The 25,470-nt window shown below is 46.5% G+C and overlaps 1 protein-coding gene across 2 annotated transcripts in view; it reads right to left on the reverse strand.

The window, feature by feature from the left end:
- The window catches only part of AGBL4 (AGBL carboxypeptidase 4), a gene marked incomplete at both ends in the record, with an annotated part of 969,197 nt that overhangs the window by 105,111 nt on the left and 838,616 nt on the right, over positions 1 to 25,470 (reverse strand). For both annotated transcript variants that reach the window (XM_084242049.1, XM_084242048.1), the window contains 2 exons: positions 5,004 to 5,118; positions 12,516 to 12,605. In XM_084242049.1, the coding sequence (XP_084098175.1) occupies positions 5,004 to 5,118; positions 12,516 to 12,605 (205 nt within the window). The remainder of the gene's footprint in view (positions 1 to 5,003; positions 5,119 to 12,515; positions 12,606 to 25,470) is intronic.

The raw sequence follows: 25,470 nt of genomic DNA on the forward strand, positions 1-25,470 counted from the left end.
GCCACTCCATAAAGCAGATCAGCTCTGCACCACCCACCCAGCTCTGTTCGTCTCCCCACCTCCATACTCCCAAGAAGCACTGAGGTTTTCTGAAAATGAGAAATTTCACAGCATCCTGCTATCTTTTGGGTAACTGCGTATTTTATGATGACTAATAGGCAATTACTATGGTAATATTGCAATTCAGCATGTGTGAGGTTTGGGAAATGAGAAATTATGGGTAACTACTTTGGACTCATTTCTATGGTAACAAAAAGTAATTGTCATTAAATACCAGTTATACTGAGGCTGTACCTGGTAATTATAGATTTTTATGCCCAGAAACATAAATAAAACCAATAAATTTATTCAAAGGTCTACGACTGTTTACTTATACGTGACTCCATGGAATACACAATGACAAGCACTAATTAAGAAATGCAAACCCAACATAGAGTTTCAGATTGTCATATGGAGATGGAGAGTCTGTTTTTTAGATGCAAGGCAACTTGTGCATTACGCATGCTCAGTAGAAAAGCAGTAGGGTCTAGGTGGGGGCAGGGGCTGTGTTCTCTGCAGAGGAAGTGACGGAGAAGAGGAGGTGCAAGAGAGACTGTGCAAACACTGCAGTGAGTGTGGGCAGCGCTCCTCTGCAGGACACTGAGAGGTGCCAGCCATTAGAGACTGACTCAGCTCGCGCCTCCTACCCCAAAGGTCTTCCACTAGGAGTTGCCTGGCAGCTTCCTGGCTCTGTAATAACTGAAGCTCTGGGACTCATTCCTCAACACCCTGAGGCTTCAGAAACCCTAGGACTCTCCAAAAATGTTCATGTGGCAACGTCAGTGATAGTTTATTGTGGTAAAATATAATAACCTAAAATTTACCATCTTAATCATGTTTAAGTACTCAGTGGTACTAAACACACTCATGGTGTAGAGTGGCCATCACAACCACCTGCCTCCAAAACACTGAATCTTGTGCCCACCAAACCATAACTCCCAGTCTCTTGTCAACCTGCCTGTGTGACTTGGGCACTCTAGGAGCCTCCAGTCATGGGACTCATACTATATCTGTCTTTTTGTCACTGTTTTCACTTAGCACAATGCCCTCAAGTTTCACCCAAGCTGTGGCTATAGTACTCCTGACGGCCGCTTCCCAGTGTTTCTACTAATGGAGAGAAGGAGAAGGTGTCTTTCACCTCATTTTCCTCTTCCAGGAAACTGAGGCCAGGGCAGAGAAATGTCTTGCCCAAAGACAAGAAGGCTCGGGCAAGCAGGGAAGATTAGATTTCTGGCTTCCTGCTCCCACCACTGGCAGGTAGGGCAGAGGGGGTGTCTGGGAGTGCGGAGAATCCCACATGGACCCCGTGGCCTTGAATGTGGCTCTTCACCTTCACCGCTTCAGCTTCCCCCTTTATCAAGTGGATATAATAAAAACTGTCTTTCCTTCTTCAAAGATTTGTGTAATAGTCAAATGTGGGTTTTCGTGCCTTTAAATGTATAATGAAGCTTGATTGCAAAGTGTAGCTGTGAATCCAGAGTTTGTGAAATCCTAACAGCGACTCATCAGGGTATTCTTGTCATGCCAGCATGCAGCTGAAAACAATAGTGGTCAGGAAACCATGTAGGTCAAGGTAAAGGGTTGGGAGCTGACCGCACTGGTGACAGCAACTTTACACTGGGGCTCGCACCTTGTGCCCCAGCACAGTCACTGAGCACTGCCATTCATTTATTAAAAAATAAGCATTAAAGGTCCCTTCTGTGCCAGGCACTGTACCAGCTTTGGGAAAACAGATTGACAAAGTCCTGACTTCATGGAGCTTGCAGCCTAGAGACAGAGACAGGCTTTAAATAGCCAACAAACAAACAAACACAGGATTACAAATCGAGGTACAGCCTAAGAAAGCACAGGACAGAGCACTCTGAGAGACAAGAATGGGAGAGCCCTGGACGTCCTTCTGTGCAGTGGAATTATAGCTCACCTCAAGTGGAAAAGGCCAATCGTGTAACTGCAGTGAGGCGAGTGGGCCAGAGTGGCTCGCAGCCCTGTGTCCTCATTATACGCCAAATAGAACTGCTCTCTGCTGCTGGATCGCCTGTTCTGGCAGTGCTGTCATGTATGTTCTAGGCCCCATCTTCAACCTAGGCCCTCTCTAGAGGAGCCACAGGCTGGTGGCACACCGGGCAGTCTAGTTAGCAAATGCTGCTGCTTTTTAAAACAAGAGCATTATCTACCATGGGGTGGCTGCCACCATTCACAATTGAATGTGGGAATGTACTGTGTCTATTTTACCATAAATACCGCAGTGTAGGCACCTGGTTATTAAATGTAAGCTTTGCACTATCAAATCTGGGCAACCTATCCTTTTAGACTGGGTTACAGGTTTCCTTCATGTAGAAAGTGAATGAGGAGGAGGAGGAGCTATCTTGAGGGCAGGTCTGTCTCTTGTTCCACACACTGTCTCTGAAATGTCTGGGGCAGGTTACAGGGACAGCATAGGCCACAGGGAGGAGCAGGGCGCAGCTGGGACAGGTCTTCACCCCTGCCTGCTCCTCACAGGCCACATGACCCAGGGCAGGTTATTTAACTTCATTGAGGCCTGAGAGACTGAACATCCTGGGGGTGCTGAGTGCAGTCAGAGAGCATGAGATAGGCGGCACATGGCCGTCTGCACTCCAGAGACATGGTCAGCTCCTGTGCGCTCTGACTCTGTTAACTGCCCTGGGATTCTGACAAATATTCTCCTCCCTCCCTCCTGCCCTCTCATCTTTTCTTCTTATCCCTTCCATCTCTCTCTCTTCCCTCTATCCTCTGCTTGAGATTCCTGTCTACTAGCATATTCAAAACTCCAAAAAGACTTGCTAGAAAAGAACAAGTGTAGTTTTGCTTAACTCTGTGTTTTCCTAACTTGAACTCCAAATTCTTTTTCTCCACAATGCTTGGTCAAGCCCTACCAAACTGGGACAGATGTTCTGTCATAGTCAGGGGGTAGCTCTGGGAGGGGTTGGCATGAGGACCACTAAGGTGTCTTGAAGCTCTCAATTCTGAGTCTTTATTATTTTTGTGTTCTCCAAAGCTTTAGTAGTGAATTCTCGTGATTGATGGTCCTGCTACTCAGAGCTGTTTCAGCAACAGGATTAATGCCTACGGTTAGAGATTTTCTCCATCTTTCATAACGATTTTCTCCACCTTTCACATTCTTACTAGGAGAATGTTGGGGTTTCATCTTCAGGACAACACCATTTCTTATCCTGAAATCCCCAACTCACATCATCTGGAGCTGAAAGACATGGAAAGCCTCTGCTTCCCAATCACCATCCAAATGGCAACCTGAAGCCCAGACAGGGCAGGCATTTTGGTCAAGGTCCAAAGACCTCTTTCAACTCTTCATCCCTGGACAGTAGATGATGACATAAATAAGTGTGTTGAGGAGACAGCATTGACCTCTCTCTGACCACTGCTGCCCTTGTAATTAAACAGAAATGGTAACATAAATCAAATGGTCTTTCCACCTCCATTATCACTCATGGAACATTCTGTCCAGGGAAGGTGGGACAGCATAGCTTTCAGGCCTGCAGTGAGCCATAAAGCCTGCTAAGGCTAACGAACCATCACTTGAGCCAATTAAGAGAGGAAGCAAACTGTCTTTAATTAAGGCGTCATGCATCCCAGAGGTATTAGGAAGCCCCTCTGGACCCAATTGCCATGTGCTTGGAAAGTAGTAAACCAGCTCTTTAAAATGGCTGGATATCAGGAAATCTGAGATCTAGTTTGATCCCTGGCACTAGCCTTGGGGACATCCCATTACACCCCTGGGTCTCAGTTTCTTCATCAGTAAAGTCACACTTTGCCTTTACTCACATCCCTCAAATACTCTTCAGCATCTGCTGTGTGCTGAGCGCCATTGCCAGGCACCAGGGACAAGAAGATCATTCAGGTCTCTGGTGACTTGAGGTAAGACCTGCTCCATGAACAGACCTGCAGGGTTCAATGAGGTGAGTGATCTGCTCTTTTGGGGTTTGTGGGAGTATTTTCCAGAAGAAGGGGCGTGAGCCGAGCTGTGAAGAAGTGTTAATTAATGAATTAAGAAGGGCTGAGGAGGTTCTGGGCAACCTTTCTGAAAGTAAGACTCAAGAACCCAAAAGTTCTATGGAACCAGGCTTTGCTTAGAGTGACCAGACCAACAGCTCTGAGAGCAGAGGCAGAGGTTGAGGTGGACAAGTCACTGGGTCACACCGAGCCGTGCATGCAAAGTGAAGGAGTTTGCATATTAAATTGAAAGTTATGGGATCAGTCATCTCTAAAGCTGTATCATTTGAGCAGTGAAGCTAGACAGTCAGTGATTTACTGGCAGTGTGACTTTGGGCAAGTCAGTTGCCTCAACTGTGAGGCACTAACTATCTCAGAGGATTCAAAGTTCTTTTGGCAGACGATGCCCCAGGCAGTGGAATTTTAGGCTGCAAATCATGGTGCTATGCCAGGAGAAAGAGTTCAGAACGTGAGTGCTGGATGAGTGTGGGCTAGCTGGTGCGCTCACACCAAAGAGAAATGCTGCTCGGATGAGCTGAGAGCTCCTCTCCTCCATTAATGATGGCCAAGAGGAACACAGATATGAAGCAGCAATCTTTGCTCCACCACGCAATATTCCACAAGGCACATTCATCCCTGCCATTTCTTTTGGTGCTGCATCTGCCCTGCCAGGTAAGTGATTACTGTCTTCATTATACAAGAGAAACAGCACCAGAGAGGGCAAGTGAGTTCCCCAAGTTACACTGGAATAAATGCCAAGACTCATGCCAAGTCTCTTTATTCCTGGTCCAGCAAGCTGCCCAGAAAACCCCAGCAAGTGGTGACTGTGCATAAAGCAGTCAAGGCTTATTTGTTGCAGCCTCAAGAACCAGGGTGAAGCTTCTTCTAATGAGTAGATTGAAAACTCTTCCTCATATATATATCCCCTTTTTTCTTCTTGCTTGTATGCCACCATCCATGATATCAACTTCCACACGGTCTCCCATGTCCCTCACCTGTAATTGCCTAAGTAGACGCCATCAGGGTTGAGCATTGGTGCAATCTTGAAGACCAGGTGTTCCCGAAGCACACGAGCAATAGGGTGCTGGCTGATGAGGAAGTCAATGATCCCTAGAGAAAGAGAAACATCTGGGTTAACTTCAAGCAGGAGGAAACACATTTTTCTCAGCCTGGAAAACATCAAGTGCTCGAGAGGAGATTTTTGACCTGTGTTGTCAGCCACCAGAGGCACGTGGCTGTGGACTAGCTGTTTTCCCGTGAATGTCACAGACACATCTCCATTGCCCAGAGATAGTCCAAGACATATTATCGAAGGCCAAGGGCAGAAGGGACAGAGCCACCACTTCCTACTAACGAGCTCTGGGAGGCTTCGAGAATAGATCACCCTGGAGCTGTGCCTTAGAGACCACACTGGGTTTTGACAAAGTTGGGGAAAGGCAGGATAACTCTGAAGGGTAAATGAAGAGCTTCTTTCGAGTGGACACACTGCCAGCTGGACACTGACACCTGATTTGACAAATGTGGAGTCAGGAGCCTGAAGAATATAAATCCTTGTGTTCTCACGGGCACACCATGATGCAGAGAGGCGAGGGATTTGGTTAAAGTCCTACGATGAAAGAGCTGTTTCTTCAACAGTCCCCCACTCTGGTCTTTTCCCCACTTTGCAGCTCCTTTGTTCCCAGACTCTGGGATTCATTGCTTCTCACTGGCACCAACACCACCTTGCCTCCAGGCCACCAAATCTACAAGAGTTGAATTCTCTGTGACTCTCCTGCACTCAAGGAGTTCCCAAGTCTCTTTCTTACATCTCTGACTTCCCCCCTCATCTCTATCCCTCTGCCTCTCTCCTGCTCTGAGGCACCATCTCATCCAGCCTGGGCTGAGCTAGGCAACTACCTCTGGAATGTACCCTCCCCACTACAGCCAGAGGGCTCTTCCTAAAGTGCAGATCTGAACCTGCCACTCTCCTCATTCATTTACTCTGAGAGATGGGAGAGTGCAAGGTCCTCTCCAAATGCAGCTGGAGAGAGCAGAAAGGGGCATCCTGGAGAAAGAAGCTTTTGCGCTCAGCTCTGAAAGATAAGTAGGCTTCAATGGGAGGAAGCAGCAGGATAACTAAGGACACCCATGTGCCCAGTGGCAGGCACTGAGCGCTTGGAAAGACACATTACTGTGCAGCAAATTCCAAAGCTGCTGTGACCAGTGAGGGACATCTTAGTGTCCATTAGGCTGGGGCTGAGAGTCCACTGACAGCCAAAAGCCAGTTGGACATCATTTACGTTGAGGCTGAGGCAGCAGCTGACCAGATGCCCTAATTTATTTGTTGGTCCTCGTATGAAAGCTGCAGTTTGCCAGTAAAAAGGCAGGGTAATGATGCCAAGTGCCCTTGTTAGGGGCTAATAATTGCTTAATTTGTCCACTAATTGACCTGGCTCTGGGGGCAGCCCTCCATCAAGGAGCCAGCCTGCTCTCGAGGCCTGGCCACGCCGCCTCTGAGAATGGCTTCTGGAAATGGAGAAGCTCATTGTGATCCATCCTCCTTCATAGATGAGCAGATTAATTGGGCTGCCAATTAGGCAGTTAATGAAAGGATGAGAGAAAACAAAGCCAGGCCAGAGGTTGCAGCCACCCAGAGCTCTCCCTCTCCCAACGCGAGTGCGGGGCAAAGAGAGAGTTTAAGTTTAGACTCATCTCTTGGTTTCAGGCCAGAGTTCATCAGGAAACATTTCCACTCATCAGGAGACTGAGAGATCTTTCACCTTTTACCTGGTGGGTGAGGGAGAGGAGGTAAGAAGAGAATATGAGGAGAAACACCAGAGAAAGTAAGTGGAAAGGAAAGGCTGTCCTGACCACAGGTCAAAGCATTGCTTGGACAAAGGAGGCAGAAGGACATGGAGGTGGGGCCGACCACAAATCCTAATTGGTTGTTGGGTAGAGAAATTTCTAGCTTTCTATGATACATTTTTTTCCATACTGGAAAACCGCTGTATGACTGGGTGAGAATGCCTCCATTTTAACTGTCTGCCACAGCTCCTGAAAATTGTGATGGACTGCAATAAACCCATTTAGATCAGAGGTTGAAAGCATGGGGGTAGTGAGAAACAGAATTTGTTTGCAAGTTGGAGTCCTGGTCTGTACAATTTGCTGACTATGGGCTTTGGGGACAGGACACCAGATCTACAGTCAGAAAACTTGGATTCTAGTTTGGCTCAATTACTGAGTGACTTTCAGAAAGACTCTGATCCTATTCTTATCTTTATAATTAGGAGAAAGAACCCAATAATTCCCAAGGACTCATCCCGCACTAACAGTCTGTGGTTCCTCTACCTCAAAGGATAAGAATCTTCACCTGTTAAGTGAGGAGCACAATCTTCCTCCTTCTGGAGACACAACCAACCCCCTTAAGTCTCTCTCCCTTCAGGAAACAAGTCTATGGTTCCCTTCCTTCAAGCTCATTTAATGGGAAGATGGAAGAGAGCAAGACAACAGAAGGCTTGAGTAGAAGGAAGCATGGCAGGGAATTTGAAATTAAAACTGTACTTAGTGCACAGTGCGCCATACATCAGGTGCCTAATAAATGCCCTAGTACATTGGTCCCAGGAACTCATTAGAGCTTGATAAAGTATAGGGTTATTTGAATTGATAATCATTCATTCCACAAACATCCACATTGGATGTTTGGAGTAATGATGATGGATGGTGGGGTGTCCTTAACGTGGGTTGGGATATAGTGGGGAGTCAGATATAGCAGAGAGAGTCTACAAATTTAAGAGCCTTGACACAGGGGGGACCTGCATGGGCTCTGCAAGGCCCAGAGGGCTGCGGGGTGCTGTGGGTTGGGGGAAGTAGTGTGGCTAGATGGTGAGGCTGATAACAAGACTATTTGCCTACCATTCCCAAGAGCTCAGAGCTCTTGATTGATGTCACACAATCTGAAGGGAAAGAGATGCCCAAAATGACTGAGATTAAGTTTCTGGCCTCTGGCATAATGTGTTCTCAAAATGGAAACTGAATTCCGTTTTAAAACCCAAGGAAAGTCACATTCCCCATACCTGCGAGTTTAGGGGCTTAAGGCTTGCATCTGCTGTTCAAGTCTGTCTTCCCTTCCAGGAGAGGAAAGCCAGGTCTACCTCTTTGCCACTATTTTCATGATGCCTAGCTCAGTGCTGGTGCAGGGAAAGTCCTCCACAGGGATGATATTAATGAATAATAACGGACCAGTGATGGGCCCTCTGTGTTCATTACCTGGAGTGAGTTGTAACTCCATTGGCTCCATTTTACAGGCTGGGAAACAAAGGCAGGGTGCTGACCACACTTACTAGGGGCCTAGATGGCATTCAGACCCAGTTCCAGTGGCTTTGAAATAGCATTCTTTTTATTAAGGCAAGATGGGAAGAGCCAGGAGTCTAATTGTGTGTGATTTGCAGAATGATTTGCATATATGCCTGCATAATTTTCTCTCTAGAGAGCTCTGTGTAAAGTTTATTGTTGCTATTCTCTGCCAAGAGGCAGCATGCTCTAGTGGGAACAGCCCAGGCTGGAAGCAAGAGAGCTGAGGGTCTCTGGGGGGCCCAGAATGTGGGGCACGCAATAGCAGCTACTTGCAACCCTCCCATGACTGGGCACCAAGCCTCTGTCTGCCTTCAGTCATGTCAGGGTCCCCAAATTATGGAATCATAGGGAGTCTGATCCTGAAGAACCTGAAGTTCAGAGCGGAAATTCTCACCCTCCCAATCGCCCGGTTCTGCCCATTTCACAGATGAAAAGATTAAGGAAGTGAGCAACCCCATCATGACTCCTAGGGTTCTGATTATAAAGGGGGCTGTTAGCGCTCTCTATAGAGAAGACAGAACAGGTGAGGGATAGCAGTGGGAGGAAAGGAGGAGGGGAAGGGAAGAGACCTAGGGACAAAGGTCACTATTGCACTGCTGGGGGAGGGGAATATTGGATTGTGATTACTCCTGGTGGTTCTGCTAAGTGAGTGGGTGGTGTCCGGGTGTGTATGTGTGTGTGTGTTCTTCTCCCTGCTCCTTTTATTCCTACAGAAAACCCTGAGCACAAGACCCCTCTATCACATTCTCAATGCCAGTGGGCACTTGGGTGTGGAGCAGAAGGCCCATTGAATCCCCCAGAAGCTCCTGAAGAACTACCTGCTGCTCCCATTGTGCAGGGGAGGAAACAGACTGTGCTAGCCATGGACTTGCCGGGGGTGCCCAGCTAGTGGCAGGACTCAAACTCTACATAAACAAGGAGGCTCCAGCTAGGACTCCAGCAGGTTGCACAGGGTAGGGGGCACACAGCCGAGGAGTCACGCACCCAGGTTTAGATTCACGGAAAGATTAGAAGACCCATGCCTGGGGCCTGCAAAGCATCAATTATCGTGCTACTTAACACCCTATTCCCCATAATACTTTAGTGTCTTCTGTATTGCAGACACCATTCTCAATTCTTAGTTATTAACTCATTTAATCTTTACAGCAACCTTATGAGACAGGATTCTGATTCTGATTTCCCTTTGGAAGCAAAGGACCTAAGGAACGCATGGGAAGGTTATGGAACTTTCCCAAGGTCATACTGTAGGAAGTGGAGGAGCTGGGATCCAACCCCAGGCAGCCTGGCTCTAGAGACCTTGCTCACACACACTCTGCTACAGGGCCTCACAGGGCACCTTTGCATGTTCACAATGTAGCTGAGGCCTGGGAGAGTTTGTCCTCATGGAGGCCAGGATCTGGGCTTGGGGCAGCAGAGGGGGACTGACTTTCGCTGCCTATCCGTCAAGCAGAGCCTGAGGAAGCCAAAGCCCCCCACCCCCAATGCTGCCCCTTCCAGAGTTTTGTGATGACATGACTCGCTCTACTCCCAGCAGCAGGTGCGTCAGCAGCTCGGCTGGGAGAGCTGTGGTCCCAGCCAGATGGGGAGGACCAGGCCCCACATGTCTGTTCCCAGCTCAAGGTCAGTGAGCCAGAAATGGAGAAGAGTTAACAGAACCAATGTGATCTCAGTCATTGTCCTTCTAGGCCTTGGACCTTCCTACCCTCCCCAGAACAGGGTGGGTGTGGGGTCAAGCTGAGATCTGGGCCTGCAGCAGAAAGCCCAGCTGAGTGAGGCCTGTGGGACTGTGGTCCGAGCTGGCCCAGGCATCTGAGATATTCTTAGGAAAGGGTATATCTCCATGCTCATTGGTAAAGTGGGGAAATAATACCCATCTTTACTGCCTTGAAGAAGGATGAATTGTGTGTCTTAAGGGACTATTACAGAGATAGGAAAAAAGGCGGACTGGACTGGGGAGATGGTCCCAGGGTGAGAGCTGCCATGAGCCAGCTGTGTGACTTTGAATAAGCCACTTCCCTGAGCCTCCACATCCTCATCTGTAAAATGCACATTCATTGCTCTGGGGTGGCTGGAGTGCTATTTTCTTCCAAGCATGAAGTTTGACCTTCTAGGATTTTCTATCCCTGAATGGGGTAAAGGAGTCTTGGGAGCCAGCCAGACCCAGATTCAAAACGTCTATCTGCTATTTACTGGCTGTGTGACCTTGAGGCTCTTCTCTCTGAATTCAGATATAGTAGCCTGGAGCCAACACAGCATTTATCTCTCACAACAGCCCCATGAGATGAAAACATAATGCCCCTTTTATAGATGTAGAAAATGACACTTGAAGACCCACCCCTTGGCCTCAAATAGCTCGTGGTTTAAAGAGATATAAAGCAACATAAATCAAATAGGTTATAAATCAGGATAATAAAGATCACCTCCAGGTAAGCCCCAATGCAGGTACAGAGCAGGGGGCTGGAGGGAGTAGGCTGAGGGCTTACCTGGGGTACTTGAAATAAACTTTGAGAATGGGAAGTGTTTGCCAGGTACAAAGAGAATGTACAAGATCTTCCAGGCAGAGCAGCAGATGCAAAGGTCTGGTGGTAGAGAGAAGATTGTCTATTCAGGCATTAAGCTCTGCAAGGCTGGGTTATAATGAGGCTGAGGCCAGAGAACCTGGCAAGAACCAGATCATAGAGATCTGAATGTCATGTCAAGGAGTTTGGAGTTGATCTTGAGATGGTAGTGGGAAGACATTAAATGACTCTGCCAAGGAGTAAACATTGATTGAAAGCCTGCAGGACAGCATGGAGTCTGTCAACTCAGCACCATCCAGATTCCTTTTTTGGAAAAACATGCTCAACAGAGAGAGCACCTGAGATCAATTCACCATCTCTACACATGGGCCCTTGTCTGTAAAATGGGATGGTGACCCTGTCCTCTGTCTACTGCCCACGGAGGAGGTGGGCACAGGAATTTGAACTTGCAGGAATAAAGCTATTGATAGTAAGAATGCTGTATTTTTTACAAACAAGGACAAAATAGGTGCCTCTAATCAGCTGGGGAACAGGTTGGCTGCCAAGTTTAGTATCTGACAGATGGCTGCAAGGGGTTTGTAAAACCAGGAGAGACCAAGGAAAGGTAATCGCAAGGACAATGCTAGGGACAGAGACTGGAAGGAGTAAAAGCTAAGATGACTGGAGTGAGGAGTCAGGACACGCCAAGAATTGTCTTTGGTCAATTCCTTCTTATTCCTGAAATAAGGTCTCCTTGTCTAAAACAAGGGGGATGTAATTGTGCCTAATCACAGCACTGGAAGAATATGAATGTGAAAAATACTTGCATATTTATTTGCTTATTGTGATGTTTATTTGCAGATCACCTGCCTTGCCATCCCTGATTCTGTGGGGGAGGATGTGACATCTGTTGAGTGTCTGCTGTGGGCCAGGCACAGGACTGGGTGTTTGTTTGTATTCATCTCATGCCAGCTTCATAACAGCCTTTTCAGACAAGCACTGCTATCCTGATTTATTTTACATTTGAGGAAACTGAAGTCACACTGCTAGGAAGTGGCAGAGCCAATATTTGACCTCTGAATTGTCTTACTACAAATCTCCTATACTATCATAGCAGCATGCTGCCTCCCTCAAGTTATATAAACTCTGTGGGTTTTTTAATCTCCTTTTGACCTCATGATCATTTTGAGGTTAAAATGAGTGAATAGATAATTTCAGTTCTTACTTCCCCAGTTCACTGCACTTCTACCAACACACACACTGACTTGGGCCAGATTTCTTGTTTTTATAAGCCGCTGAAGACAAGTAAAACAGAGCTAGGGAAAGTAGATGACTGTGGTTCATCCTCAATGCAGCACACATGAGAGAACTTCATTCAGCCCTTCCTACCTAGTCACCCATCTGTCCATTCATCCATCCATCTGTCCATCCATCCATCCATCCATCCATCCATCCATCCATCCATCCACCCACCTATCTATACATCCTAGCAGACATGTAGTCAATAAACACTTTTTGAAATTAGTCTTAATGGAGATCAAGTATAACCTTTTTAAAGAAGTGAAGCAAAGTCCTATCCAAGATAATGACTTTCATGTCACCACACTGTTCCAGAGACTGCCACAGTGTTCCAGTTGGATCCATAGCACAGGATGCCCATGATACTCTGCAACTTACCTTGGCACACAAATGAAGAGGGTGTTTCTCCTGGGTGGACTCTTCCTGTGATGAATACCACCTTTTGTTCTGCCCCTTCCCGAAGATTGTCTGTAAAATAAAATGGAAGACTGTTACTACAGAAGACAGGGAAAACTGAGAGAAGGGGTTGATATATGGTGGAGAGAGGGGAGGGCATGGGCTGGTGCTCTACATTTGCCTCTTAAATTATTGGGTTAGAACCATTAAGGCTCAGTCATTGCTGACTAATTAAATTATGTCCCTAGTTACTCAATATATAAAGACAATGTTCCCATTCCTTGTGCAACTGATCACAGTATTTTGATCAACTGAAAAAGTCATAAGAGTAAAGTAAAATCCCAGATCTAGGCAAGTGTGTATCCTTTCTGGCTTTCAATCTGCTAAACTCTAAATATGTTTAGTAATATCTACTTCATAGGATTGTTGTAATGATTTTAAAAGCTTATATATTGTATAGTACACAGTAAACATGCCGTAAATGATGGAGTAATCAAAGTAGCTATTTATAATAATGATAGTAATACTACCAGCTGCCAGTTAATTGTCCCCTTATAGATCAGATACATAATACTTATTATTTATACTCCTTACCAAAGCATGCACAGTTAATACTTTTTTATAGAAGCAGAAACCAAGGCTCAGTGAGGGATGGGTGTAGATCTGAGATTAGAACTCAAACCCCTGTTGGATCTTGATGATGAACCAGATTTCTCTTTCACCTTAAGCAACTAGAAAATTGGACAAAATATACAAAACAATTGCTTTCAGATACTGGACATAGGTGATGCAAAACTACTCCATGGAAAAGGGGGAAACAAAGGAGGTATGCCCTATGATTGCCCTGGCTTTTTGCCTAGAGGCCCATTCCAGAACAAAGACCAGAGAAGGGTATCTGAGCAAAGTATGGAAGTCACTGAGATTAGAGTTCTGAGAAACAGAAGTAGGTGGCAGTTGCAGGAAATTGTGTGTTCCAGAGAAGAGGGAGTTCTATAGAAAATAATTCCAGAAATCTGTAAGAGTCCTCATGAGTCTTTCTTCCATCCTAAGATGTGCACACACAGAGTGGTTCTCCACAATTTCATGACAAAGTGACCACTGAGCTGTGAACTGTACAGGGCTCACAAAGGATTAGCAATCATTAGAATTCCAAGTTGGAAGTCCTCACTGATCATCCAGGGCATTCAGTATAGAAGACAAAAAAGGCTATACCTTAGTTGTGGGGTTAAACTATTTTAGATTCATTCTAACAAAATTTCAAAATAAATCTCAAAAGGATAAACTAAACAAAAGAAATATAACTCTCTGTTACACAAAGCCCAACTTTCTTTAAAGGAAGACAACAAAATCCAGATATGCAACAATGTATAATTCATAATATTCAACATTAAATGAAATTAGGTATGTCAAGAAGTAAGAATAGGACTCAGAATCAGAGCCTAAGCTCTTGCTGCCTCTAAAAAAGTCTCATTTATATAATAAAATATAGCTATTATGCACAAATTTTATTAGACAAAAGCAGTAGTCAAGAATGTCATTCTTAGAACAAAGAGGCCAGGAAGGGAAGTTAGCCAGAAGCAAAGGAAGTACTCAATGACACAGAACAAACAATGACCTGAAGGAAATTCTGAAATGAACATAGAGAGAAGTTGGATTAAAGAATTCTATCTATGCTAGAAAATTTTCTGGAGGGAAGGGGCTATTAGAAATAATAAGCTTTCAGTTTCAGAAATGCCAGAGATAGGTCATTTTGATTATGGCCCATGTTCTCAAGTTAATGGATCAACGTAAGAGACTAAAATAAAATTTAATGACTTTATTAAACCTAGTCCTAAAGGTTTGGGACTTGCTGGGACAATTGGAGTGAACAGTGGGGATGAGGTCACTGCTTCCCTAATATGGTGCCTCTGAATGTCAGCAAATATGCAATGGAACCAAAATGCATCTTAAGAACTCACTCTGTGCTCAGCTTTATGCCAGGCACTTTTAGGAACAAAGGGAAGGGGAAACTTCACCTCCTCTAAGAAGTGTATGGTTTAAAAGAGGAATTAGACATCAAGAGAAACTACATCTTTCCTAGGTCCCTGAAAGGAGGAGGTACTCTGGAACAGACTTTTTAATTAAGTTAAAAATATTCATGTAGATCATGGTTTATAAAGAAACTTACACACACATTATCTTATTTCATCTATGTCATGCCTCTGTGGGGTGGACAATGTCAACTCTATTTTACAGGTAAGGGAACTGAGGCTGACAGACAGAGGGAGAAGCCCCAGCTCCCAGCCAGTGCCCCATTCACTTCCCTGTCTGTCTCCACCTGGATACACTAATAACAATATAAGATGCTAAACCTGCTCATTCCATCCACACTGTATACAAGAGAGTCTCGTTTTATCCATTATTGAGCCACTGTTTTAGTATTTGTATTGCTTTTTCACTTAAAAATTAAAAAAAAAAAAGACACCAAACCCTTTTTAAGAACACTGTTAACACTGACCCATCTATCCCAGCAGTCCAGAAATGATAAATGGCATTACCAAAGCCCTCTGTGAAGGCTACCTTTATGGATGTCTCCCTTGACCCGATACCAACTCAATTGCATTCAGCATTTCTGCTGACCACAGGGAAATGCAAAATGGGCATTCTATTTGCTCACTAATTTTACTGAGCCCCTGTGTCTTCATAAAATGATAACGTGGGGCTAATAAAAATCAAGCATCTCGGGTGCTAATATAAGCAAATGTTGATGCAGGCAGGTAACAAATTGCTTTGTCATTTAGGAGGCCGTAAAAAAGCATTATAATCATCTTTAGGCAAAATGGATGGGTCGCCTTTGCTTAGCTTTTAGCTTTCATTTGCAAAATCAATTTAAGGTAATGTAGCAGCTCTGAGGTGGTGTGACATGGGACACCGTCCTCCCTCCTGTCACTGAATCCCCAGACTCGTACACAGCCAATTAAACATATTCTTGGTGAAGGAAGCGGGGATGATGAGAAAGTATGTTTGTACAAAGCCAGGGTAGAAAAGAAGCTGAACAAGACCAAGAACAACTCATAAATGATAGTGAAACTGGAAGCTCATTGGTGGTGACATTTCAAGGACACAAGGGAACATTCAAGTGAAGTGGGGCAGCCACACTATTCTCCCCAGGTAAAAAGGTGTTTGAAGACAGAAGTGCACTGTGTAGCTCAACAAATAACACATACACACACATACACAAAGTCATCCCTTTTGTTAGTATATCCCTCTACCATCTGCTATTTCCTTATTCATGAAATACTTACTGAATATCTATTAGGTGGCTAGGCACTGTTATTATTTTCATTTTACAGAAAACCAAGGCCAAGAGACATTAAATTCCTTGCCCTAGTTCTCACAGCTAATGACTGCAGAACCAGAGACCCCAGCTAGGCAGTCTGACTCCAGAAATCTGTGTTCATAACCTCTATGCTATTCTGGACAATACTATTAACTGGTTACAAAAGCAATTTAGTAATATTTATTCAGAACTTATTCTGTGTCAGGCACTTTACACATCATTTCTAAAAAGTTTTCATGGACCCCAACACCACATCTATTAATCTTACCCCCACTTTATAGATTAGGAAATTGAGATCCAGAAAGTTTAAGTGATTTGTCTAAACCTGTATAAGTAGCAAATGCAGAAGCTTACAGGGGCTGGGGCTGGCACTCTAGGCAAGGGGGCAGGTAGACAGTCTTGGTTGGGGGTGGGATTTAGGGGTAGTAGGCTAATAGTAGGAACACTCTTTCTACCACCATCTGTCTTTTTTTTTTTTTTTTATAGAGGCATGTTTTATTTATTTACTTGTTTGTTTGTTTTGTTTATACATGCACTGGGTACAGTCAGAAGCACGGGAGGGTGAGAGAATTCACCAGAGCCAGAGCGGGGAGCAGAGCAGGCAGAAGGACCGAAGTACACTGCTGAGGGGAGCAGCGGGCGGCAGGAGAGGTCTGCATGCCATGTGGGACTCTCCTCTAGTGGCCGGGGAGCAGCCGGGGATCGAACCGGCGCCGCAGAGGTCGCCGGCAGCTTCACAACCCAGCGCTCAACCGCTGCGCCATGGGGGAGGCCCCATACCACCATCTGTCTTGATCCTAGCATCCTCCAAATGTCTCCAGAAAGTTGTAGCCAGAGCTACCTGCCCAGAATACCTGCTGAGGTTGGGTCTCTGGGAAGCAGTGGGAGACTCTGCTCACACACTTTCACATGGGAGTTTTCTGGGGATTGCTCTGGGGACACTTGCAGAGGTGTGAGCTCAGCAGGATTGGGACCATCAACAGAAACTAATCAATTTCAAGGAGAGCTCTGGGCCAGGAGGACCCCTCATAGTTGCTCCAGGAGGCAATGCTATGTCTTGCGTCGATTAGATTTTGGATGCTGGCTGCCCCTAGGGTAGGGCCATCACCTTAGGCAAGTGGCTGCCTTGAGCTGAGTGCAATTTCCAGGGATGAACTCAGCTGTGAGCTGTCAGCCACCAACACTCTTGGGAACTGAGGGAATTGGTCCTGAAGGGGGCTGAGGGGTGCAAACCCCAGCTGCTCCACCAGCCTTTACCTGAGATAGTGGAGGAGAGGAGGGCAGACCTGAGCCCCACAGACAAGCAGGTTTATGATGAAGGATTTTCTTCTTTAGTTCAATCCAATATATATTTTATAACATGGACCATATGCCAAACTCTGAGATGGTCTGTGAGGACATGAAGACGAACCAGATACCATTCCTGTTGTTCAAAAGCTCTGATACTCTGGTCTCATGGCTATAAACTTAAATTCTAGAATCAGACAGAAGGAGGGTCCTTCTGTCTGCTACATCCTGCTACACATGACCTTGAGCCCAAGGTCATTCGCTGCAAAATGAGTAAATTTTATCCACTTCATAGGAATCTTGTAAGAATTTAATGAAAGAGGGCCTCCCCTGGTGGCACAGCGGTTGAGCTCTGGGGCTGCGAAGCTGCCCGCAGCCTCTGCAGCGCCGGTTCAATCCCCGGCCACCGGTGAGGGTCACACATGGCACGACAGACCTCTCCTGGCTGTGCCTGCTGCTCCCCTCAGCAGTGTATTTCATCAGTCTGCCTGTTGTGTTCCCCACTCTGGCTCTGGTGAATTCTCTCACCCTCCCACACTTCTGACTATACCCAGTGCTTGTATAAACAAATAAATAAATCTTAAAAAAAAAAAAGAATTTAATGAAAGAATGTATTAGTATATATTTAAAAAATGGTAACTTACAATTAGAGGTCACTTGGTCCCCGGCCTGATCTTACAGATGCAGAAACTTAGGTCACTAGATTCCCAGCAAAGCTATAGCCAAAACTCGGCCTTGCTTTTTCCCAGGTTGTATTCTCAGTGCCTTGCACACAGAAGGTGCACAATAAACAGTGGTGGGATAGTTGTAGAGTACTTGTTAACCTAAGTACATTGGGCCAGGAGCAAGTGCCCAGGCTTTCCCCCCAACATGTGCCCTGCCTTTTGAGTTCTCTTCCAGCCTCTAGAAATTCCTGGCCAGGTTTGGTTTCAGGCTTATTAGCAAATGCAAATTGGATTACACTGTGCCCTTTTGCAAGAAGGACAACAAAAACAGTTTCTCCAGGAAAAGAGGGCAGGAAGAGGTGAAAGCTGGGATGAAAGTCGAAGACAATACATTCTAATCAAAATTGATAAATATGTAAATGAAAGCCACTAAACAGTGGGCTTTGACAAATGACTTCTCCATAATGGATTTTTTCCATAGTGAAAGGCAAGAGTTCAGCCTGCCTGCTAGTCACAGTAAGAGACCTCTCCTGCTTTCTGGGCAATGCAGGCTGAAGGGGGCAGGCATTGGGATGCTAGAGGCAGAGCAGAGAACAGCACCTTTTGTTCACAGATGCCATTTATTGAGAATCCGCTAGCTGCTATTGACTCCTCCATCAGCCCTGTCAGGGGAGAGAATTCTTGCCTCCTGCATGAGGGAGCCTGGGGCAGGTAAGGCCCAGAGCCACCAGATCCCAAACCTGAAGTCTCCAGAGGGACAAAGCAGCCAGTTAAGAACAAAACGCAATCCCTCCCGTGGTTTTATTGGCATGGGGTGGGGTGGGGGGGGTCTCACCACCCCCAAATCTAGTACCTTATAGTGTTTCTTTCCTTACAGGAAGGTCTGTTCCTTAACATGCTACATAGTTATGTTAACTTGCTATATAGCTCCAGACAAACCTCTTTTTCCCGCCGGCTTTCATCCCTGATTACCCATGTGTAAAATGAGCTGTTAGAGTCAGCTCTGCTCAAGACCCAGGCAACACAGAGCAGAAGCAGGCAGACTGTAGACTTCCTAGCAAAATACAAGACAATTGTCATTGTAAGCCACCACATTTGGGGATGAGCGAGGTTGTTCCTTGGCCATAGGTAACCAAAATAATTGCTATGAGATTGATGACACCTGTCAGGTGAGTGGTGGTGAAGAAGAATGGTTTTGAGGCACTTTTCATGTAGTATGGCCCAGTCTCACCTGGCCTGGTGGGAATTGTACTGTTTTCCTTTGCAGATAAGAAATCTGAGCTCAACTGTGCTGCCCAGGGCCACCCAGTTAGCAAGACTCACAGCTGGAATTTGAATTCAGTCTTTGATCTCCTGAGACTTGTTTTTTCTTCTGACCCCTCTGAGAGCAAAGTTCATCCTCCTGCCACACCATACCAAGCATGGCCACACCTCTGCCTCTGGCTCAAATGCCCACCCATTTCTGAGTCTCTGTACAAAGTTATCAGAGATGTAAACAGAAATCCAAGTTGAACGGTTTGCAGCCTTGGAAAGATGCGATTAATACAATTTCCCCAAAACAGAACCAGTATTTATGATCACTCGAAGAGCTTCAGGAAAAAGAGTTTCCTGGTAGGGCTGGGAGTAATGTGATCCCAGCCCTGAGTGAGCAGAGATCCATCTTGCCGGATGCTGGAGGAATTTAGATTTGAAGAGTGTTCTTTCTTTCCTAGTGAGATCTTCATTGACTTGTATAAAAATACCACTTTCAATCTCAAATCCCCACTGGCATCTTTATATGAGCACCGAAAATGCTACTGGGCTTTGGAGATTTCATTTAATGAAGGAAAAGTATTTCTATTAAAGAGTGCAATTTTTTTTCCCTCTCAACACAACATCTTCAGAGAAGCCAGGGAAACTGGATTGTTCTGGGCTCTGAGAAATTGAACTGACCCAGGCCTCACCCATCGGGTGTTAGACTGTCTGTGGTGTGGCCACAGCCATGGTAGGCAGAGAAAGTCAGTGGTGAGAGGAAATAAAAGTCATTATAATAAATAAACTCACAACACCCGTGACTTTACAGTTTATGATGAACTCTGACACTCAGTAGGGCAGCTGGCAGATACTCACGCTCGCTGCAGAACATGTATTGAGCGACGTGTCAGGGGGAGCAGGAAGGCCAAGGAAACAAGATTAAAGAGGTAGTTGGGGTCAGCCAACTGTCCGAGGCCATCCAGCTGGTCAGCAGTGCACAGAGAGTGCGCCTGTTTTCATAAATCAAAGCTTGTGTTCCTTCAGTGGCCACCTTCCCCACGCGCCCCTGCTCAGCCCTCATGAGAAGTCCCAGGCGGCCAGGGGGAGAGCAGGACTCAGCCTGGCCATGCCTGATTTCGAATTCTGACTCTGGCTTGACTAGCTGTGCGATTTGGGGAAAGTCACTAGACATCTGTGTGTCTCAGTCTCCTTAGTTATACAGCGAGAGGAAGAATATTCATCTCATTGAGAAGTTAAGAGGATGAAATGATTTTAAAAAAAAAAAGCAGTAATAGTAGTGCTGGTTACGTGGTAAGCCTTCAATTAATGTTTGCTATTCGAGTTATTCAACAAATATTTTTGAGCTCAGGTCACCCCCTCCACCAGGCAAGCTGCCCTGCGGGTGTGGGACCCTCCCTGCTCTGTTTCCTCCTAGGCCCTTCTGCTATTACAGCAGTTGCCTAGGGGTATAATAGTAATGTGCTTTTCTCTCCGTCCCCACCTTTCCCCTCTCGTGACTGAGCTTTTGGGGGGCCGAAGCCCTGTTTTGTACATCTCTTCCTGGCATTCATTTCCTTTGTCTGAGATATACAAGGGCATTTTGACATGGCTGTTTTGATGTAAGAGTTTTGAATAACTACATCTAAATGTAAAATTGCTTTTGAAAATTACCAGGTGCTGGGTGAAACAGACCCCCCCACCCCCCTGCCCCACCTACCACAGAGCTGACCTTTGTTGTCCTTCACTCCCACCAATTTCGTACTCCCCTGCCTCCCTCATCATCACTGATGTGCTGACCCCTGACCCAGAGCCCACCCCCAGCCCCCATGCTAGAAGTGGAGCAGGGATGGAGAGGTGGACGTAGTGTGAAATGTCTCCTTGAAACACAATTTGGTAAATTAAAAAACAACAACTGAAGGTGTAATGGTTTGTTTCCTCAACTGTGTCAAAATGTCCCCAGATCAAAACAGTTGTGCCAGAGCAGCTGCCTCTATGTGGCTGAAACAAAAAGACTGTGTCAAAATGCTGTGAACTCTGCGCAGAAGCCACCTGGCACGCAGCAGTCTCAACAGCGGGCTGAGGAGCACAGCCCCGTAAGTGGACTAGCCAGCCATCACTGCCACTAAACACCAGCTCTCCCTGGAGCGGTTCCTTCTTGCTCCAGGGAGGATGTTTCCACCACAAAAAGCAGCTGAGAACTTTAGAATGCTGCCTGATGTCACACGTCAGGTCACAGAACAGAGGCATTTAGAGCTGAGTATGACTATCAGCAGAGGCTCCGAGAGAGAAAGTCGCTCGACCACGGTTTCACCGTGAACTGGGTTTTCACAGGTTAGACCAGAAACGTGGGATCAGTTCTTGAATGACTTCTTCACCTGTGCTCTAAATTTGGGCCCACTGATTTATATTAGGCTCCCAGCACACACTTCACACAATGGAACAGTGACCACAGCAGGCTGCTAGAGCCCTAGGCGTGCTACTTGAAAATTGGATTGGTCAAGTTCTCGGTGAAAGAAGCTTTAGTGTTGAACTGGGCAGGTTGTCAATATCCCATTAGCCAGGCAGTCCGTTGGGGCAGCAAGTCTTCTTGGCAGGCCCGGTCTGCGTGAGGGAGGGGGGAGCTTCTGCAGCGTGGCACACAAGCAAAGAGCTGACTATTTGCATCTATTTCCATAATTAATATTTCTGCAGCTGGCTAAAGAAATAAACCCCTGTTAACCTGAGTTAGGAAGTTATATATCCCTACTGTCTTAATAGCTTCGTGACTTGGATTAAATGGAGTCTTTCGTGAATAAAATAAATTATAAAATTGTAATTTGCAAGAATATATTTCCAGAGGGTGTTTTTAGAGAGTGGCATTATCTGCTGCTAGGATAGAGCTTCTAGCATAAACTTGGACTCTAAACAAATTCTTCCTTGGACTATACCTGAGACACAAGGGGTTAGAGTCAAGCAGACCTGGGTTTTGAAGCTGTGAGACCCAGTAAAGTCTGCCTTCCGTGTTTCCTTCCCACAAACTCTTTCATCTAGGAAGGACTTGGGGCCAGAAGGTAAACACACACACACACACACACACACACGCATACACACGCACAGACAAAGAGCTGAGAACTGGGGAGGGACTGACAAGCAGAGTCTCAGGCAGTGACTTCACCACTCTGAGTGGGTGACCTTGGGCAAGTTTCTCCACTTTTCTGTCCCTCAGTCTTATCACCCATCACATGGGGACCACAGTGGACTGTCTCCTAGTCATAGCCATGCTCTCCAGAGTAAATGAGTCGGTGTTTGTAAAGCACTTAGAACAGTGTCTGACACCTCAGAAATCACATCAATATGTTTGTTAAATAGAATCAGTGCTGATGAAAAACACGCATGCAGGTACTCCCTGTCTGCAGAGGGTGACGCTCATGTTCCAGCCGGGCCTTCCTGTGACAGACTCAGCCCTCCCTCAGGAACGAGATCCTATGAATAGTTATTTGATTCTCCAGATATGTGAGCTAAGATGTTGACAAGAAATACATCTTATTCTCTGGGTGTCAGCTGGGTCTACATATTAGAATGAGGGAAGCTCAGGTCCCTTCCCTGCCGCCACCATGGTTCTGAGAAAGGACTCGAGCAAATTATTTCTTTAACATGCATCACAATTGAGAACCACTGGTCCAGTGCGAGCTTGGGCCAAGCCATCTCCTCTCTGACCCTCAGTCTTATCACCACATCACAGCAAGGAGAGACAGCACTAGGTGGCCTCTCAAACCCCTCCAGTTCTAAAATACTGTGCTCCCAGAGGTTTGGAGGACCCAGGAGGTAGCTTGGGATGGCTCTGGATAAACCACACTGGTCATAACAACAAGGAGCGGGTGTGGAGAAGCATCGATAAGAAACATGTATACATCAAGCAGAAAATTTCTTGCAGACACTGTCCCTTCCTGGGAACAGGACAAGAAGTACTGAGATAATAGAGGGACAGCAGTTCTTGGAACTCACAGGCTTAGAGCAAACAGATTTGATTTATAGCAGAAATGGAAGCCAGGTGCACAAGGAAAGAAAAAAAAGCATTTTTCACAGGATGAAAGAGGAGAATTACTGTATTTGCAATCAAGAACGTGGTGGGGCCCCATCCATGCATGCCAGGATACAGAGCCAGGGGTCTGGGAGCACAGAAGAGAAAGGGAAATCACTGCACTTGAGCATCTGCTCTTGCAGGCACCAGGGGCTAATTTTGTTTTATGTCTAATCTCATTTTACGTGGAGGCCTCCTGAGGGCAGGTGTTCTGGTCCCCGTCCTACACACAGGTTACAGCGGTGAGATGAACTCCAGACCCCACAAGTGGTAAGCAGCTGTGCTGGGATCAACCCAGGCCACTCTGATGCCAAGACCCCGGGCTCTTTCCCCTATAGCTCAGCCCTCCCTTGCCCAGAGCTCGGTCCTCAGAGCTGCACTCAGGACACAGCAAAGAGCAGAAGAAAGCAGAAAAGGGTTGAGGATGACATAAATCCAGACACATGTCGAAAGTGTGAACCTTCTGGGGACCCTGGGATGACAGGGAAACAGATCTTCGGCATTCTGAGAAGAAGGGGCAAAGCTCTCCTTTTGTGGGTTCATCTATCAGCATGAGTGCTCCCTGATGGGAACTGGCTAAGTCACCATAAAGGAACTGGCAGTTCTTGACTGCCCAGCACCAGGAACACACAAAGAGGTGTGTTCAGTTGGCCCTCAGGCCTCAGAGGCCTGACAGGGCAGTGTGTGTCTGTCAGGGAGAGGGCAGCCTGTCAGCACTGACTGTTCAGCGAGACTGTTCAGCACAGTGGAACATACCCTTACCTACCCCACCCCCACCTTTCCTCTCATCCCAGTCCTGCACTCACCCCACTGCCTTCTGGATGCCATTCAGCTTCCCCCTGGTTCTCCGTGCCCTGACCACACGGCTGGTCAGGAGGGCCAGGACTCACTCAGAACCAAAATGGTTCCACAGCCCCCATCTCTTCACTCATAGGACTGAGACACCGCTGGTCAGAAAAGCCCCTTCCATTCTACGTCAGCATCTTGCACTCACTGTGTGCTAACCCTGGGGCTCACTAGAGGAAGCAGTCATAGTGCTGTTCTCCAGAAGCTTACTATCAGGAGCCAGGGAACATTATAAAACTGAAAGCAAATCTGTTTTGGAGGTCTAGGGCACCCCCCAGCAATCTGGAGACTTACATAAAGGCAGGTACTGGCACTCAGTGCTCTTTGACAAGGGAGTGCCGGCCACCACCGCCAGCATGGTGGGTGACAGTGAGCCCGACTAGCTCCCTCACCTGGGTCAAGCTTGGAGCCCTGATCACAGCCCAGACATAGACCAAGGGACCCAGGGCTGAACTGGGGTCTCTTCTCTTTCTTCTCCCACTCCATCTCCCCTTTCTCATTCAGGGTAAAGGGCAGGTCACATACAGAAGGGCGAGCACCCCCCTCACAGCACCAGGAGTTTTTCTCTAGGTGATTGTTGAATGAACGAGCTAGCAGTTCGCTCACTTTAAAGCTACGCTGTCAATAGTGCCCGTGTGATTAACTTGACTTCCCAGGAAGCACTGAGGCCTGCTCTTTAGTGGTGCTAATGCAGCAATAACAAGGTGGTAAATGTCTATTTGTCTTCCCATCTTCCAGCAAGATCATATTCTCCAGTCCCGAGTTCCCCATGGTGTCCTTTCCAAGCCCTTCTCTTTAATGCCAAGTGGAGGGGTTCCAGACAGCTATTTGCATTTTCAATTCTAGAAATCATTAATATTTTAAAACTGCCAGCTCCATGGTTTATTAACACACTTACATTTCCTACCTGCTACTGTTAAAGGGAAACTTTCTATTTGAAAGGTATTTGACCATGGGGTGATTTCCCAACTTTTACTTAAATTCAGCTCTCAAGTCCCTGCCCTCAGCAATTCCGCAATTGTCTGATGGGGGAGATGGATGTGGAAGCAGGTGGTGAGAGGGCTGAGTGGCCCATGGAGGGAAGTACAGGGAAGGGGAGTCCAGAGGAGCCCATAGGCAGGTACTGGTGCCTGCCTGGGATGGAGTCAGGCCTCTACAAGGAGAGCTGCTGATTCCAGGGGAACTCTGTTGTATATTGTATGGAATATGTGAGCAAATCAGCTCTGTACTTGACATGGTCCTTTTGATTATTTTTAGCCACCATGTCAATAGGTTGAGGTTAAGATAAGTCTGAGTCAGACAGGCCTGGGTTCAACTCCCAGCTCTGACACCGCCAGTTGTATGGCGATGTCATAATGATCCCCCGCCTCTCGGGTGGGGAGATGACCCCACTGGCTGGACCTGACCAGATCCCTCTCCTTTACCCATCTCTCCCACAGCACTCAACAGTGCGGGCCATTTCCTCTAACTCTCACAACCACTCTCTGGGTAATCCCTGCACCCCCATTTCATGGAACAATAAGATAA

Source organism: Talpa europaea (genome assembly GCF_964194135.1).
Source record: "Talpa europaea genome assembly, chromosome: 9".
Classification (NCBI taxonomy): domain Eukaryota; kingdom Metazoa; phylum Chordata; class Mammalia; order Eulipotyphla; family Talpidae; genus Talpa; species Talpa europaea.